At 38.4% G+C, this 16,693-nt stretch overlaps 2 protein-coding genes across 6 annotated transcripts in view; one reads left to right on the top strand and one right to left on the bottom strand.

The window, feature by feature from the left end:
- Positions 1–9,442, bottom strand: part of LOC126474995 (tetratricopeptide repeat protein 17) — a 337,167-nt gene extending 327,725 nt beyond the window's left edge. Inside the window, exons 1-2 of one of the 2 annotated variants that reach the window (XM_050102532.1) lie at positions 9,236–9,442; positions 8,773–9,038 (exon numbers count right to left, since the gene is read on the bottom strand). In XM_050102532.1, the coding sequence (XP_049958489.1) occupies positions 8,773–9,038; positions 9,236–9,343 (374 nt within the window). In that variant the 5' untranslated portion in view covers positions 9,344–9,442. The remainder of the gene's footprint in view (positions 1–8,772; positions 9,039–9,235) is intronic. The other variant, XM_050102531.1, reaches the window with a different exon arrangement.
- A 146-nt stretch (positions 9,443–9,588) lies between these two features.
- The window catches only part of LOC126474996 (soma ferritin-like), a 79,009-nt gene continuing 71,904 nt past the window's right edge, over positions 9,589–16,693 (top strand). For all 4 annotated transcript variants that reach the window (XR_007586633.1, XR_007586632.1, XM_050102536.1 and 1 more), the window contains exon 1: positions 9,589–9,779. Coding sequence is in view for 2 of the 4 variants with exons in the window: in XM_050102536.1 (XP_049958493.1) it covers positions 9,675–9,779 (105 nt within the window). In the remaining 2 variants the exon portion in view is untranslated. The remainder of the gene's footprint in view (positions 9,780–16,693) is intronic.

Here is a 16,693-nt window from a genome sequence, read left to right as displayed (position 1 = left end):
AAAGGTAATCACAGATTACGAAAATTAATTGACTAAATATATGTACATCCTGGACAACAACATGGTAAATGGGCTGTTAGAAATCAAGCACACAATTTCCACATAAGGATTTAATATATTATGCTCAATACTGGTGAGCTGGGGTTCATTTGGATATGGAGAAGTTCATTTGTCAGCTCAAAATGCACGAGAAAATATTTCACTGATATGAACTACTTGTGATTTACATTTATTCTTGCTTTTTTCTCAAGCTATCTATATCTAAACAGACCTAATATTGAATTTGTGCCCAAATCAGCAACACCAATCCCGACAAATATACCACCAAGTGTTAGTGAACTGTTCACTGTCAATGCAGTTTTAATTGGAAAGAGAAGGCCAAACACGAAAAAGAGACAAAAGTCTATTTTGATGACTCATGAGTATCTTAAAGGGTACAAAACACTGAACCAGTAAATGTTGTTGTTGTTGTGGTCTTCAGTCCTGAGACTGGTTTGATGCAGCTCTCCATGCCACTCTATCCTGTGCAAGGTCCTTCATCTCCCAGTACCTACTGCAACCTACATCCTTCTGAATCTGCTTAGTGTATTCATCTCTTGGTCTCCCTCTACGATTTTTGCCCTCCACACTGCCCTCCAATGCTAAATTTGTGATACCTTGATGCCTCAGGACATGTCCTACCAACCGATCCCTTCTTCTAGTCAAGTTGTGCCACAAACTTCTCTTCCCCCCAATCCTATTCAATACCTTCTCATTAGTTACATGATCTACCCACCTAATCTTCAACATTCTTCTGTAGCACCACATTTAGAAAGCTTCTATTCTCTTCTTGTCCAAACTATTTATTGTCCATGTTTCACTTCCATACATGGCTACACTCCATACAAATACTTTCAGAAATGACTTCCTGACACTTAAATCTATACTCGATGTTAACAAATTTCTCTTCTTCAGAAACGCCTTCCTTGCCATTGCCAGTCTACATTTTATATCCTCTCTACGTCGACCATCATCAGTTATTTTGCTCCCTAAATAGCAAAACTCCTTTACTACTTTAAGTGTCTCATTTCCTAATCTAATTCCCTCAGCATCACCCGACTTAATTCGACTACATTCCATTATCCTCATTTTGCTTTTGTTGATGTTCATCTTATATCCTCCTTTCAAGACACTGTCCATTCTGTTCAACTGCTCTTTCAAGTCCTTTGCTGTCTCTGACAGAATTACAATGACATCGGCGAACCTCAAAGTTTTTATTCCTTCTCCATGGATTTTAATACCTACTCCAAATTTTTCTTCTGTTTCCTTCACTGCTTGCTCAATATAGAGAATCTGTCAACACCTGCTTTCTTTGGGATTGGAATTATTAAATTCTTCTTGAAGTCTGAGGGTATTTTGCCTTTCTTGTACATCTTGCTCACCAGATGGTAGAGTTTTGTCAGGACCGGTTCTCGCAAGGCCGTCAGTAGTTCTAATGGAATGTTGTCTACTCCCGGGGCCTTGTTTCGAATCAGGTCTTTCAGTGCTCTGTCAAACTCTTCACGCAGTATCATATCTCCCATTTCATCTTCATCTACATCCTCTTCCATTTCCATAATATTGTCCTCAAGTACATCGCCCTTGTATAGGCCCTCTATATACTCCTTCCACCTTTCTGCTTTCCCCTCTTTGCTTAGAACTGGGTTTCCATCTGAGCTCTTGATATTCATACAAGTGGCTCTCTTTTCTCCAAAGGTCTCTTTAATTTTCCTGTAGGTAGTATCTATCTTACCCCTAGTGCGATAACCCTCTACATCCTTCCATTTGTCCTCTAGCAATGCCTGCTTAGCCATTTTGCACTTCCTGGTTATCTCATTTTTGAGACGTTTGTATTCCTTTTTGCCTGCTTCATTTACTGCATTTTTATATTTCCCCTTTCATCAATTAAATTCAATATTTCTTCTCTTACCCAAGGATTTCTACTAGCCCTCATCTTTTTACCTACTTGATCCTCTGCTGCCTCCACTACTTGATCCCTCAGAGCTACCCATTCGTCTTCTACTGTATTTCTTTCCCCCATTCCTGTCAATTGTTCTCTTATGCTCTCCCTCAAACTCTGTACAACCTCTTGTTCTTTCAGTTTATCCAGGTCCCATCTCCTTAAATTCCCACCTTTTTGCAGTTTCTTCAGTTTTAATCTACAGGTCATAACCAATAGATTGTGGTCAAAGTCCTCATTTGCCCCTGGAAATGTCTTACAATTTAAAACCTGGTTCCTAAATTTCTGTCTTACCATTAGATAATCTATCTGAAACCTGTCAGTATCTCCAGGCTTCTTCCATGTATACAGCTTTCTTTTATGATTCTTGAACCAAGTGTTAGCTATGATTAAGTTATGCTCTGTGCAAAATTCTACCAGACGGCTTCCTCTTTCATTTCTTAGCCCCAATCCATATTCACCTACTATGTTTCCTTCTCTCCCTTTTCCTACTGTCGAATTCCAGTCACCCATGACTATTAAATTTTCGTCACCCTTCACTACCTGAATAATTTCTTTTATCTCATCATACATTTCTTCAATTTCTTCGTCATCTGGAGAGCTAGTTGGCATATAAACTTGTACTACTGTAGTAAGCATGTGCTTCGTGTCTATCTTGGCCACTATAATACGCTCACTATGCTGTTTGTAGTAGCTTACCCGCACTCTTATTTTTTTATTCGTTATTAAACCTACACCTGCATTACCCCTATTTGATTTTGTATTTATAACCCTGTATTCACCTGACCAAAAGTCTTGTTCCTCCTGCCACCGAACTTCACTAATTCCCACTATATCTAACTTTAACCTATCCATTTCCCTTTTTAAATTTTCTAACCTACCTGCCCGATTAAGGGATCTGACATTCCACGCTCCGATCCATAGAATGCCAGTTTTCTTTCTCCTGATAACGATGTCCTCCTGAGTAGCCCCGCCCGGGGATCCGAATGGGGGACTATTTTACCTCCGGAATATTTTAACCAAGAGGACGCCATCATCATTTAAGCATACAGTAAAGCTGCATGCCCTCGGGAAAAATTACGGCTGTATATTCCCCTTGCTTTCAGCCGTTCGCAGTAACACAACAGCAAGGCCGTTTTGGTTAGCGTTACAAGGCCAGATCAGTCAATTGTCCAGACTGTTGCCCCTGCAACTACTGAAAAGGCTGCTGCCCCTCTTCAGGAACCACACGTTTGTCTGGCCTCTCAACAGATACCCCTCCGTTGTGGTTGCACCTACGGTACAGCTATCTGTATCGTTGAGGCACGCAAGCCTCCCCACCAACGGCAAGGTCCATGGTTCATGGGGAGGGAACCAGTAAATATTACTATTACCAGTAAATATTACTATACAAAATTTTAATTCACTGAAGTGTTCAGTACTACTTTGGCAATTCACCAACAAACTATCACCCTCCAGCCTTAACTTTGACTTCAACCTAAGCTACAGATCAGTATCACATCACATCTACAACTTTGTATTCACATTTATTGTCCTCACCAACTCATAATAAAACTGTCTGCTTCCTACCACACCTAGACTTCAGGATTTTCTACAGATCATTTTGTCAGCACAAACTACATTTCACAAAATTAACATATGCAAAATAATTATTGTCAATGTTTGTTCTCTTTCTATTTCCACACATATGATGCAGAACCACAACCACCATTGGCAACAGCAGCACAGTCACCAGCGGCAGCAGTATCCCCAGAATCATTATCATCAGAAACACAGGCGACAAGAAAAGAATCAACACCAATAATAGAAAACACAACATCAACAGTGGCAAAAGTAATAGGAGCCATTCATCCCCTTAACAAGACAAGAAGTTCACCACCATGCCATCTAAAGGAGCAGTAAACACTGGAAAACCCATCAAATGGTCATATACTGAGGAAGAAGAAAGCAGACGTTCCATTCCATCTCACTGATTTTTTGCTGAAGGGCTACAGGAAAACCACAGTAAGATAAGTACAAGTGTAATGTTCTTACATACTAATGTGCAGTCTCTTAAGAATAAACTTAATGAACTACAGTATTGGCTGGAAAACTTAAACAGCACTGTGATTTCAATAAATGAACACTGGCTTAGCGATGATGAACTAAAATTAAGTGTACCATTTGGATACAAATTGGCAAGCAGCTACTGTAGAACAAGTATTAAACATGGTGGTGTATCTGTATATGTTAAAAAGAGTGTGAACTTAATCCATGAAGTTATAGATGTAAGTGGACTGTGCATATGAGATGGAATCCAAAATTGCTGGGACTGGTGCTGCCATCTAGAGACTAGGAGTAGTAGATCTTTGCACTACTAGGTGGCGAGGGCTGCGTATCTGCTGAGTCAGTGTGCGGAGTGTCATTCACCTGGGAGGACGTGTTGCGTGTCCACAGTGATTTCCAAAATACTCTGTGTTTGGTGTACGGCGATTTTACGATGGATCTGCGAACACAACAGCGCATTTGTATCAAATTCTGTGTGAATCTCGGGGAAAGTGATACGGAGACCCTTGCAATGATTCAACAAATGTTTGGAAGACAGAGCATGAGCCATATACGTGTGTTTGAGTGGCAAGCTGCATGCTCGGTTCAGGGCAAGCCGTACAGATGTCGAAGATGAGGCTCACACTGGAAAGCCCGTTAGCTGCAAAACGCCAGACATTGTTGCCAAACATCAACAATTGGTTCGTGCGAATCGATGTTGAACCATTCAAGATCTTGTGGATGAAGTGGGTATTGGTTACAGGCATGTCAATGAATGTTGACTGATGAATTGGGCATGCATCGTGTCGCTGCAAAAGTTGTGCCAAGGATCTTGACTGCCGATCAGAAGGCACAGTGTGTTGAAGTGTGCACAGACCTTCGTCAAACCGCATCTGATGATCCAACCTCCTTGTCACAGGTTATCACCAGTGACGAGAGGTGGATTTATGGTTATGACCCAGAGAGAAAGCAACAATTGGCCCAGTGGAAGCGCCTGGGCTCTCCGAGACCCAAAAAAGTGAGACAGTGAAGAGCAAAGTGAAGAGCATGCTCATAATTTTCTTTGATACCAAGGGAATTGTGCACAAAGAATTCATCCCACCCACCCAAACAGTGAATTCCACGTACTACTGTGACGATTTGCAGTGGCTCCGTAAAAACGTGCGGCGGCGACGGCCCGAACTTTGGCATCAAGGGAACTCACTGTTGCATCACGACAATGCGCCCTGTCACATGTCCTTGCTCACCAGGACCTTTTTGGCAAAAAACAACATGGCAGTTGTACCACACCCACCGTACGCGCCAGATTTGGCACCTTGTGACTTCGCACTATTCCCAAAACTGAAACTCAAGTTGAAATGGCGCTGGTAGAGAGGATTCAAGAAGCATCGTTGGTGGTGATAAACACCCTCAAAGAACAGGACTTCCAGAAAACATTTGACCAGTGTCAGAAGTTCTGGGACCGGTGTACGTGCGGAAGGGAACTACTTTGAGGGTGATGGTGACCATTAGTCCAAATGCAAGGTTTTCAACAGATGGCAGCACCAGTCCCAAAAATTTTGGATAGCACCTCGTAGAAGCAAAATTTAAAGCTGCAGCCATCATGTTGCCAAACCAGGAAATTTTAAAAGCTTCAATATACTGCCCCCCAAAACATAATGAAGACCAGTTTGTGGAGCTTCCGGAGAACCTGATACTGTTGTTACTCAAATACAAAAACTACAGAATACTAATATTTGGTGATATCAATATAGACATTAGGTTTAAGAATAGAAAGGTTGATCACTTGCTAAATACATTAAGACCCTTAACTTCAGTTGTGTAAATGACAAAACCACAAGACAGGAAGCATGTCTAGATAACATAATGTGTAATTTTCATCTAAACAAAACAGAATACAGCACAATCAAGCTAGGCATTTCAGATCATGAGGGACTATGGCTCAGAAAAACTCTTAACAGTAAAGCAACTGAAACTTCCACAGACTGTAGAAAACCTACAAGACCAATTAATGAATCAATGCTAAACAAGTTGATAAGTAAATTGAATTTAATAAAATGGGATAAAATAATAAACACTGCAAATGCAAATGAATCAACTAACAAATTTCTAGAACTGTTAACTGAAAATTTTGAAGCATGTTGTCCTAAACGATGCAAGAAAATATCAAAGCTAAATCATTACACCAAACCCCACATCTAAGTACAATAAGAATCATAATAGGTCCAAGCACAATAATGCTGACAAGGAAATGTACATGGAAGTGAAAACGATTTACAGGTCTGAAACCAAGGCAGCTAAGTGCAAAGCAAATGATACATACATACTGAATTCAGTAAATAAATGCAAAGCTGCATGGGAAATTATTAAAACAGAAACTAACTGTGATGATAAAGATACCAGTCCTCAATCAGATAACAGCATAATGGAGAGTGAGTAAGGCAGAGGCACTGTTGCCAGAAATGAACATAAGCAGACACACAGCTTTCACTGGACTTGTGTAACTGAGAAGGTGGTCAATGAATCAATAGCTACGCTCAGTAATTCTAGAGCAGAGGATTACTATGGTCTCTCAAATTATGTTATTAAATATATCAGAAATCAAACTGTAATGCCATTGACTAAAATAATCAACAAAATTTTAAATGAAGGTAAGTATCTGGAATGTTTAAAAATATCTGTAGTTTAACCAGCACATAAGAAAGAAGATACAGCATAGCCAGACAACTATCGACCAATATCACTTATACCCATAATATCAAAAATAATAGAATACTGCATGCATAAACAGATGAGTAAATATTTTGAACGTAATGATATACTCAGCTCGGCACAGTATGGTTTCAGATCCAGCCTTTCTACAGTTAAAGCAGTCGAGAGCATGGTAGCAAAAATATACAATTGTTTTGAAAATAAACATATTATCTGTGCAACACTGTTGGACCTCAGGAAAGCTTTTGATATGGTGTCCCACAATACTCTCGTTAAAAAATAAATAAATAAATAAATAAATAAGAAGAAGAAAAATACTCTAGCACTATGGAGTGAGAGAGAATGACCTATGCCTAGTGCAGTCATACTTGGGACAATAGAAAACAGTTAGTTAAGGTAAATAATCAAATGTCAGCATGTCTCCCAGTTGTAAAGGGCGTACCTCAACGATCTGTTCTTGGACCTTTCCTTTTCATTATTTATAAAAATGATTTGCCTGCAGTTGTATCATGTGATGCAGTGCTATATGCTGATGACACAACACTCATCACATGTGATGCCAATCTCGAAAATGTGCAACACAGCATGGCAGTGGCAAAGGAGAGGTGCACTACTTGGTTTGAGACAAATGTACTGCAGAAGAATGATGATAAAACTGAAGCTATTGTATTCAATCTGAATGCTCCCAGTCATGATAACAAAACAGTAAAATTATTAGGATTTTATATAGATCAAAAGCTCAGCTGGGATATCCACACAGGGAAGATATGTGGCAAATTGGCACGTGCCATCTATCTGCTGTACAAGCTGAGGAGCAGTGTCAGTAAAGAACTTCTGTTATATGCACATTTTGCATTCTTCCATTCGCACTGATTTATGGAATACTATTATGGGACAATTCTGTTGGCTCAAAATTGGTGTTTAAATGGCAAAAGAAAGCCACATGGTGCATAGCAGAACTTAGCCCATTGGAAACATGTCGAGGTTATTTTAAGAAACTAAATATAATGACAGTGCCTAGCCTGTATATTTACAACTGCCTTGTCTTCATTAAAGAGAATCTGAGTAAATTTGACAAGGAGAACAGTTCACGACCCTAACATAAGAAGTGGACATACAATTGATATACCATATGCTAGTCTTGCAAAGACACATAACAGCTACAAATATCTTGGTCCTGTCTACTTCAATAAATTAGCTATCTGAAAATGCCTACATAGTGCCAGTAAATAAATTTAAAACTAGTCTATTGAGGTGGATCAAAAGTAAAGAAATTTACTCTGCTCAAGAGTTCCTTGAGTACAGTATGTGACAAATGACCCATTTTCCTTGTGAGAATGAACTATACATTAACTGCACACCATACATATACCACACTGTGCAACTATTTTATTACTGTTTCATGAACTTATTGTTAGTTATCAGTTTGATTATTTATTTGTCATTCACTGAACTATATAGTTCATTTATCTTGTAATTGATCAATTAGGAAACTTCTTGTTGTTATTGACATTTGCACAAATACCGTGGAATAAAACATTTTTATTTGTAAACACATCATAGTTGATTTATGGAACAAGGCAACATTTGGTACTGGTAGGTTTGGAAGGCCACAAAAATTTACAGATTTGTAAACCATATAGCAACTATCGTATGTGAAAATTTGAAATCTTGCCCTTTTTTAAATAAGTTCAACAATTTAAAAAATCCTGCAAGTAGCATTAAAGTTTTCTCGATAATGTAGCGGTGTCAAAATTAAGAAACAGACATTTTAAATATCGTGTTTGTTACTTACGTTCTGTAACTTAATAAAGCAAATTGTGTAAAGAGAAAAATTTATCGTCAGCCAATCTTAAGAACAGTCTTCGAATTTGTTTTTTAGATATTACACATGTAATTCTTCACTACAGTTTTGTAGTGAATAATATTAAGGATGACTGTTGTTATTTTCGCAGCGCTGCTATAATAGAGTACCCTTACAATCTACAATTCGAAACACGTAAATGGGTCACGAGGAGTCATTTACATAACTCGGTAAGAGAACCATAACTTCTTACCTTATTCTTTCTTTAAGGTCTCCTAATGCACTGTCATATAAGTCGGTATCTGTTAAACGACGGCCAGCACGAATACAATCACTATCTTCAGAGTAAAAGCGCGTCTCAATGTCAGTTGCTCCCTCAAGGCTCGCCCAGTGTCTGTCAATTGCCGCTTTTCGGGAAATTAAATCATGATGTAGGTGATCAATTGCTCGCACTCTACTCTCTTGTTCTAGCAGAGCAAAAAGGTCATATGGCCGTCGCAAATGGAATGCTGAATCAAGCTTAAAGAAAAATAGTGTGTTAGCTGAAATGCATTTACAGTTACAGACAGATATTTTATTACCGTATATCAGCACACCAACAACAAAAGTATCATTGTGTTTGGAATCTTTAGAACTGTCGGTATTTTGCAATATTTAATGATATATAAACCACGGTGTGAAACTTGACTTCTTGAACGATGTTATTTTAGATATACCTGGGCCTGTATACGTCCATTTTCGGTCACTACCCAGTGAGTGACTGCGAAACAGCGTGTAAACACACTGTAAATTACGACCAACAATTTCAAGCCAACCTCGACCATTTTAAAATGAGTATTTCAGCAAACACATTGTATTGTCACCTGCCCGATTTGTTTATTTACTTTACAGAAACCAATACAAGCAGTGGGGAGGAAACTTGTCAGGTTTGCCAACATTCGCATCACATGCAGTACCCACGATGCTGCGGTACTGTCAAATTGTTCCAGTTCAGAGACAGCTTGTCTATATAGTATAACTTAGAACCTTGTAGGTTTGATACACAATATCTCTGAGCAGTACAGTTGACGCTTTGACGTTTGGGAGCCCATAGGCGAGTCACGGATCAAAGTAGCTCTCTGATTAGCAGACACCGAATAACACTTCTGCTAGAAAATGACAGAGAGTCAAGTTCGTCAGAATTTTCACAAAGATAGTGAAGATGCCATTAATAAACAAATAAATATGGAACTTTATGCAAGCTATGTGTATTTGTCAATGGTTAGTACAGAGATCAGGTAATTCGTATATTATAACTACTTTTTTAGGAAACGGTTTTAACAGAATTCTAGACAAATGACTTATGACATTTGTAGTTGCAGAATCTTATCCGAAAGACTGCAGCATGAGTGAAACGTGCAATTACAGTTAAACCCCTAGCGCGTAGTGCGTAATGTATAAGTTTAATTTTACAAAACTACTTGGTGCTTTAAGGAAATCACAAACTTTACAGAAGCGAAATTACAATAACAGTTAATATGGGTTTCATGGGCACATGAAAGGTCTGTGCACTAAGCACTATAGTGCGCTAAAGTCCAACTTCCAATTAGTGTGCAAAAATTATAAAGTACGCCAAGCTATAGTACAGAGGTAAACAGGTCCTGTTGAATGTCCATAACAATCTGTTTTTAGCAAGCCAACTTCGAATAGCTATTATTATTTGTATTTAATTTAGCGAATCGTACAGTTTTGTGGTGCCAGTGCTGCAAAAGTTTACTACTTATGGAAGTATCAATATTCCTATATTTTACCTGTTAAATCACTTGGTGCGAGACATTTAAGAGGCATTTCTTCTGCATCATCATTAAAATGCTTATGGAACACCAACATGGAGGTAATTTTGTATACCCTAAAAACCATAATTCAAAATTCAGATTCTACTTGCCATGAATTAAAGCTGAAAGTTTTTATGGTGTCAGACTTACACTAAGTGAGGCTGCATAAAATTACCTCAGTTTACACATTTTAATAAACTAGTAATCAATAGTTTTATGATTATCCTCTGCCTGTTCTGTCTAGTGCTTTCCCTTAAAAGTGAAGGTATCTTAGCATGGTGGATACTGATAGGCATAATCCGTATCACTTCAGGAGGTGGTTACCTTCATAGTCTTGGATGTTATTGAATTTAGCATTTGTTAAAATTCAGGAGTAAGTAAGAACCATGTATTTTCTTGTTTTCTCCAAAAAAAAATCCTGCCCCAAGATACAGGCCTCCAAAGATGATACTGTGAACACCATTTTAAAGATGTGAATTTCAGAATTTTTTTAAAAATGCTGTATCTCTTTATCAGTTCTAGATATTTTATTGGAGTTTTTTTATTTGTGAGATAATTGGTTTATGACGCAATGGTATCCTCCATTTGGACATATTTGCCAAAGGTCTTTTACTGTCGCCTTTTGAATTTTTTTTTTTATAATTGAGAGAAAAAAATTTAATTTATCAAAAATGCCAGTCCAGAACAGTTAGATTTTTTTCTGTTGATTAGTACCATGTGGTACTAAATTCTTTGTATAGGAGAGCTTCCACTTTTAAGTTGGACAGGGTTTTATTTATTTTTTTTTTCCCCCCCAAGAAGTTGTTTTTTACAAACTTCTTTCTTACAATGTTTATTTCTCATCACTTTCTTTGTTGCAGTTATTTCTTATCACTTTCTTTGTTGCAGATATTTCTTATCACTTTCTTTGTTGCAGATATTTCTTATCACTTTCTTTGTTGCAGTTATTTCTTATCACTTTCTTTGTTGCAGTTATTTCTTATCACTTTCTTTGTTGCAGTTATTTCTTATCACTTTCTTTGTTGCAGTTATTTCTTATCACTTTCTTTGTTGCAGTTATTTCTTATCACTTTCTTTGTTGCAGTTATTTCTTATCACTTTCTTTGTTGCAGTTATTTCTTTTCACTTTCATTTTTGCAGATATTTCTTACATTTTGTTGTACATACATCAAAAAAGTTCTTCATCACCTTGGTTCTGAGAGTTCTGGAACCTGTACAGAAAATTGGAATAGAGATCAGCATGAACATCATTTCCACCCATTTTATTTCTTATGAAAATCACACATTGCATGTTGTACCACCGTACTGCAAGACCTTGAGAGGTGGTGGTCCAGATTGCTGTACACACCGGTACCTCTAATACCCAGTATCACGTCCTTTTGCATTGATGCATGCCTGTATTCATTGTGGCATACTATCCACACGTTCATCAAGGCACTTTTGGTCTAGATTGTCCCATTCCTCAACGGCGATTTGACATAGATCCCTCGGAGTGTTTGGTGGGTCACGTCATCCATAAACAGCCCATTTCAGTCTATCCCAGGCATGGTTCATATCTGGAGAATATACTGGCCATTCTAGTCGAGCAGTGTTATTATCCTGAAGGAAGTCATTCGAAACATGTGCATTATGGAGGTGCGAAGTTTTGCCCGTGAAGATGAATGCTTTGCAAATATGCTGCCAATATGGTTGCACTATCAGTCAGAGGATGGCATTCATGTATCATACAGATATTATGGTGCCTTCCATGACCACCAGTGACATACGCTGGCCCCACATAATGGCACCCCAAAACAGCAGGAAACCTCCGCCTTGTTGCACTCACTGGACAGTGTGTTTAAGGTGTTCAGCCTGACTGGGTTACCTCCAAACACATCTGACGATTGTATGGATGAAGGCATATGCGACACTCATCGGTGAAGAGAACATGATGCCAATCCTGAGCGGTCCATTCGGCATGTTGTTGGGCCCATCTGCACGGTGCTGCTTGGTGTCATGGTTGCAAAGATGGACCTCGTCATGGACGTCAGGAGTGAAGTTGTGCATCATGCAGCCTATTGTGCACAGTTTGAGACATAACACGACATCCTGTGGCTGCACGAAAGCATTATTCAACATGGTGACATTATTGTTGGGGTTCCTCTGAGTCATCAATAGGTAGTGGCAATCCACTGCGGTAGTAGCCCTTGGGTGGCCTGAGTGAGGCATGTCATCGACAGTTCATGTCTCTCTGTATCTCCTCCATCTCCGAACAACATCACTTTGGTTCACTCTGAGACACCTGGACACTTCCCTTGTTGAGAGCTCATCCTGGCACAAGGTAACAATGTGGATGCGATTGTACTGCACTATTGACCATCTAGGCATGGTTGAACTACAGACCACAAGAGATGTGTACCTCCTTCCTGGTGGAATGACTGGAACTGATCAGCTGTCGGACCCCCACTGTCAAATAGGTGCTGCTCATGCACGCTTGTTTACATCTTTAGGTGGGTTTAGTGATATCTCTGAACAGTCAAAGGGACCATGTCTGTGATACAATATGCACAGTCAACATCTATCCTCAGGAGTTCTGGGAACTGGGGTGATGCAAAACATTTTTTGATGTGTATAGTTTGTCAGTTTCTTTGTTGTGGTTGTTCATTGCAGGTTTCTGTATTGTAGTTGTTCAGTGCTAATTTGTTTATTGAACAGGCTTCTATTAAGCATGAGACCTCCCAGTGAGTTCTGTGTTTTCATGAAGAATTGGGCAGTTGACACAGTTACAGTGTGTTTTGTGAAAAGGACTGTTTGAAATGTCTTCTGACTAGGGCCACAGGAGAGTTAAGTGTGCTGACTATTTGCATATCCATAAAAGAGTGATATATAAGGCAAATAAAAAAACACTTTGTTCAGGTTGTGAATAAGTGTTCTCATTTGAAGACTCAGTATCAAAGTTAAGATGTTTCCAGTGACAACTTTTTGTGTTGTAAATGTTTTGACAGAATAATGACGACGATAGTATATGAACAAGGTGAAGCCTCCCATGGTGCAGATTTTGTATCAATAGACAAAGAATTGAATACCCTGAATCAGTCAATTACAAATGTAGGTGTTAGTCCTGTTAAGAAACTGTGGTCAGTGAAGTCGAGTCATAAGCTCTATGCATCAAGAAAGCACAGAGAAAATACTAAAGCTATATGCTGCAGGAAAACTGACCACACTCTTCAAAGTAGAAATTGCATCTTGATAAGAAAATGAACCAAAGCACTCTTGCACCTCTTGCCAGGAATTTTTCACGAATATCAATTCAGCTGTTGAATATTGTGCATTCTACAGTGAAAAGGTGCAAGTTTTAACTGTTATTCCAAAGACGTTTTCAAACAAAAAAATTTTGAACGATGTTCCATCAGTATCAGAGTACATAGTAGACAAATCAAGAAATGTGAGGTCTGTAAAAGGAGTCTTTGGAAGACCAGATCTCTATTATGGTCATCCTGCAGAAGCAGCTCAAATTCAAATAGTGCAGTCATTTTATCTGGAAGATAAATGGGACTGTTCTCGCCAGAGTGCCAACAAAAAAGACACTATAACTCTAACAGTTGGAGGTCAACAAGTTGTGAAAATGAAGAGGTACATGACAAACAGTATTAAAGATTTTTTGCAATTTATAGGAGCAACTATACAACTTCACATATTGGAATCTCAAAATTTTAGCAATATGACGTAAGTGGGTAGTTCCACGCGCACCTAGAGATGTCTCTTTATGTGTCTACTGCACGAATTTTGAACTTTGTGTGGTAACTTTGAAGAACTTACTGGAGAACATGACATAGGCCTATGACACCTTGGTTTGCCATGTGAAGTCATTAGTAGTCTGTGACTTAAAGCGAGAGACTTGTTTGTTTCAAGAATGTGGTGACTGCCCTGGAAAGGGAGGACTGTCTTTACAGGCACTTGCCCTTGAAAACATAGCAGATAACCATGCAGAAATTACATATGTGACATGGGAGGAAAATAAACTAATTAAGAAAACTGTTGCCTTTGACAGTTTCATTGATGAACTTGGTAAATAGGCAGTGAAAGCAGTGACACACCAGCATCTGAAGAAATTGCAACGACAACACATTGCAGAAGTGAAAGGTTGTGTACAGGCTGAAGAACTATATTTAGTGCTCCACTGTGATTTTGCTGAGAACTGGAGTGTAATTCTTCCCCAAGAAGTACAAGGGTACTATTGGAGTAATGACCAGGTTTCAATATTTATAGGAGTGACATATTTTCAAAACAAGACCACAAATGTTGCAGTTGTAAGTGATGAAACAGGACATGAGTCAGCACATGCTTTGCTAGCAATGCACAAAATTCAACTGCAAACAGGAGCAGAGAAGATCATCATTATTTCTGATGGTGCTCCTAGTAATTTTAAAAATAGTTACCAGCTGTTTGAATTGAGTAAGTCACTTGTGCCAGCTGACTGGGTATACAGTGCTGCTGGTCATGGGCAGGTCCCCTATGACGGTGTAGGAGATCTGCTGAAGCACCAAGTTACAAAACCTAATCTTTCCACGCCAAATACAGCTGCGATTCAGAATGCTAAGTATTTGGAAGTCATGAAATCTTACACATCCACAGCTCTCATTCTTTTGTCCAAAGAGGAGACTGGCGAATTCTGTGAGCAGAAAAAAGAAGAATGGTTCAAACAAACTACTCCTGTGAAAGGAATTCAGAAGACACATTTTTGGACTCAAAGTGATGGGCGAACTCATATTGCACACACTTTAAAGAGCAAGAAAGAAGAAATTTTGTTCATTCGGCCAACACCTCAGAAACAGCAGGGTAACCTTTAGATTCGCAACCTGAGGAGGAGGATGTTTGTGGGCATGTGTGTATGACTGTGACTGGTGGATTGCAGAGATTATAGACACCAGTTGTGAGTTAAACAAAACTGTAGTGAATTTTATGCTACCACATGGACCACCTGCTGGATATAGGTTTCCAGGTGGACAGCAACAATGCACACAGGATGCTCATTTCCTGTTCACAATGTTTTGGCGATTGTAAGTGCTCCAGTTCCTATCGATTCAACAGGAAGGCATCACTCTATATCGAGGGAAGATACTGAAGCAGTGGAACACATTTTTAGATCATTGACTGGCTAATTTCAGCACAAAACAGAGTGCACAGAAGTTGTATAAACTGAAACCTTTGTCTTCGCACCTTTCACATACATTTTGGAGCCATTTAAAATGTTTGAAAAATGAGTCTCTTACTCATTTTTTAAAAGTAAAATTATGTTAAATGAGACTAGGTTTTGATTTTTATGTGCCTGTTGTGTGATAATAAAACAGGTTTTATGCATGGCAAAAATTTCAATTGTTTATAAAACCTGTTCAACCTAAAAGTGGAAGCTCTCCTTTTCATGGAATGTAGAACTATTAAAATTTTATGGATTGGCATTTTTGGGGAAAAAAAAACCATAAATTATAAAGTAAGTTCAGAATGATATTGTAAAAGAACTTTGACAGATAACCCAAATGGAGGGTTTCTTTGTAATCATAAAGCAATTATCTTTCAAATAAAAAACCAACAAAATATCTAGAACTGTTCTAGAGGTACAGCATTTTCAAAGTTTTCCAAAATTTACATCTTAAAAATGTTATGTGCAATGTCATCTTTGGAGGGCTGTATCTCAGAGCAGAATTTTTTTTTTGAGAAAACAAAAAAATGTGCATTCCTTACTGAGTCCTTCATTTTAACATATGCTAAATTCAATAACATTAGAGACCATGAAGGTAAGATTTGAATTGATGTAGACTATGCCATTAGTGTTATTGATAGCATTACATTGATTCCTGTAATGATAACTATAAAACGTATGGCTGAGCATATAGGCTACAACTCAAATATTACAAAACCTAAGTAACTCTTCATCTGCAGTGTTTAGTAATGGCATTCTGGAATAATAGTGAGATACTAATCCAGACAACTTGTGATGATAAATATTGATTAGCCTCATTTTTACTAAGGCAAAAACAGTTTCTATAAAACATTGGATTCCTTGCTGAGATAATGTTTCATTTATGAACACAGAATTCTGGTATCCAGTCTTCAGAAAAATCATCCACAGTGTCTTGAAGTTCAATAAAGAATTAAATACATACAACGATAGTGTTATAAATTTCCAAAGCTATTTTAACACAGTATAGCTGGAATTTATTGCACTAAGAATGCAGATAACTTGTCAGTTTTTTTTCTGGGAAATCTATCCCATGTTGCACAGTATAGTTCTTAATTTTGTCTGCAATCCAAAAACAGGTGTGTTGTAATATTCCATTCTTCCAACAACCATAGTCTGTAGTGTTATCCAGCTGAGTGAGT

The sequence above is a fragment of the Schistocerca serialis genome, chromosome 4 (assembly GCF_023864345.2).
Source record: "Schistocerca serialis cubense isolate TAMUIC-IGC-003099 chromosome 4, iqSchSeri2.2, whole genome shotgun sequence".
Classification (NCBI taxonomy): Eukaryota; Metazoa; Arthropoda; class Insecta; order Orthoptera; family Acrididae; genus Schistocerca; species Schistocerca serialis.
The sequence above is the reverse complement of the archived record's forward strand: the minus strand, read 5'-3'. Positions and strand labels throughout refer to the sequence as shown.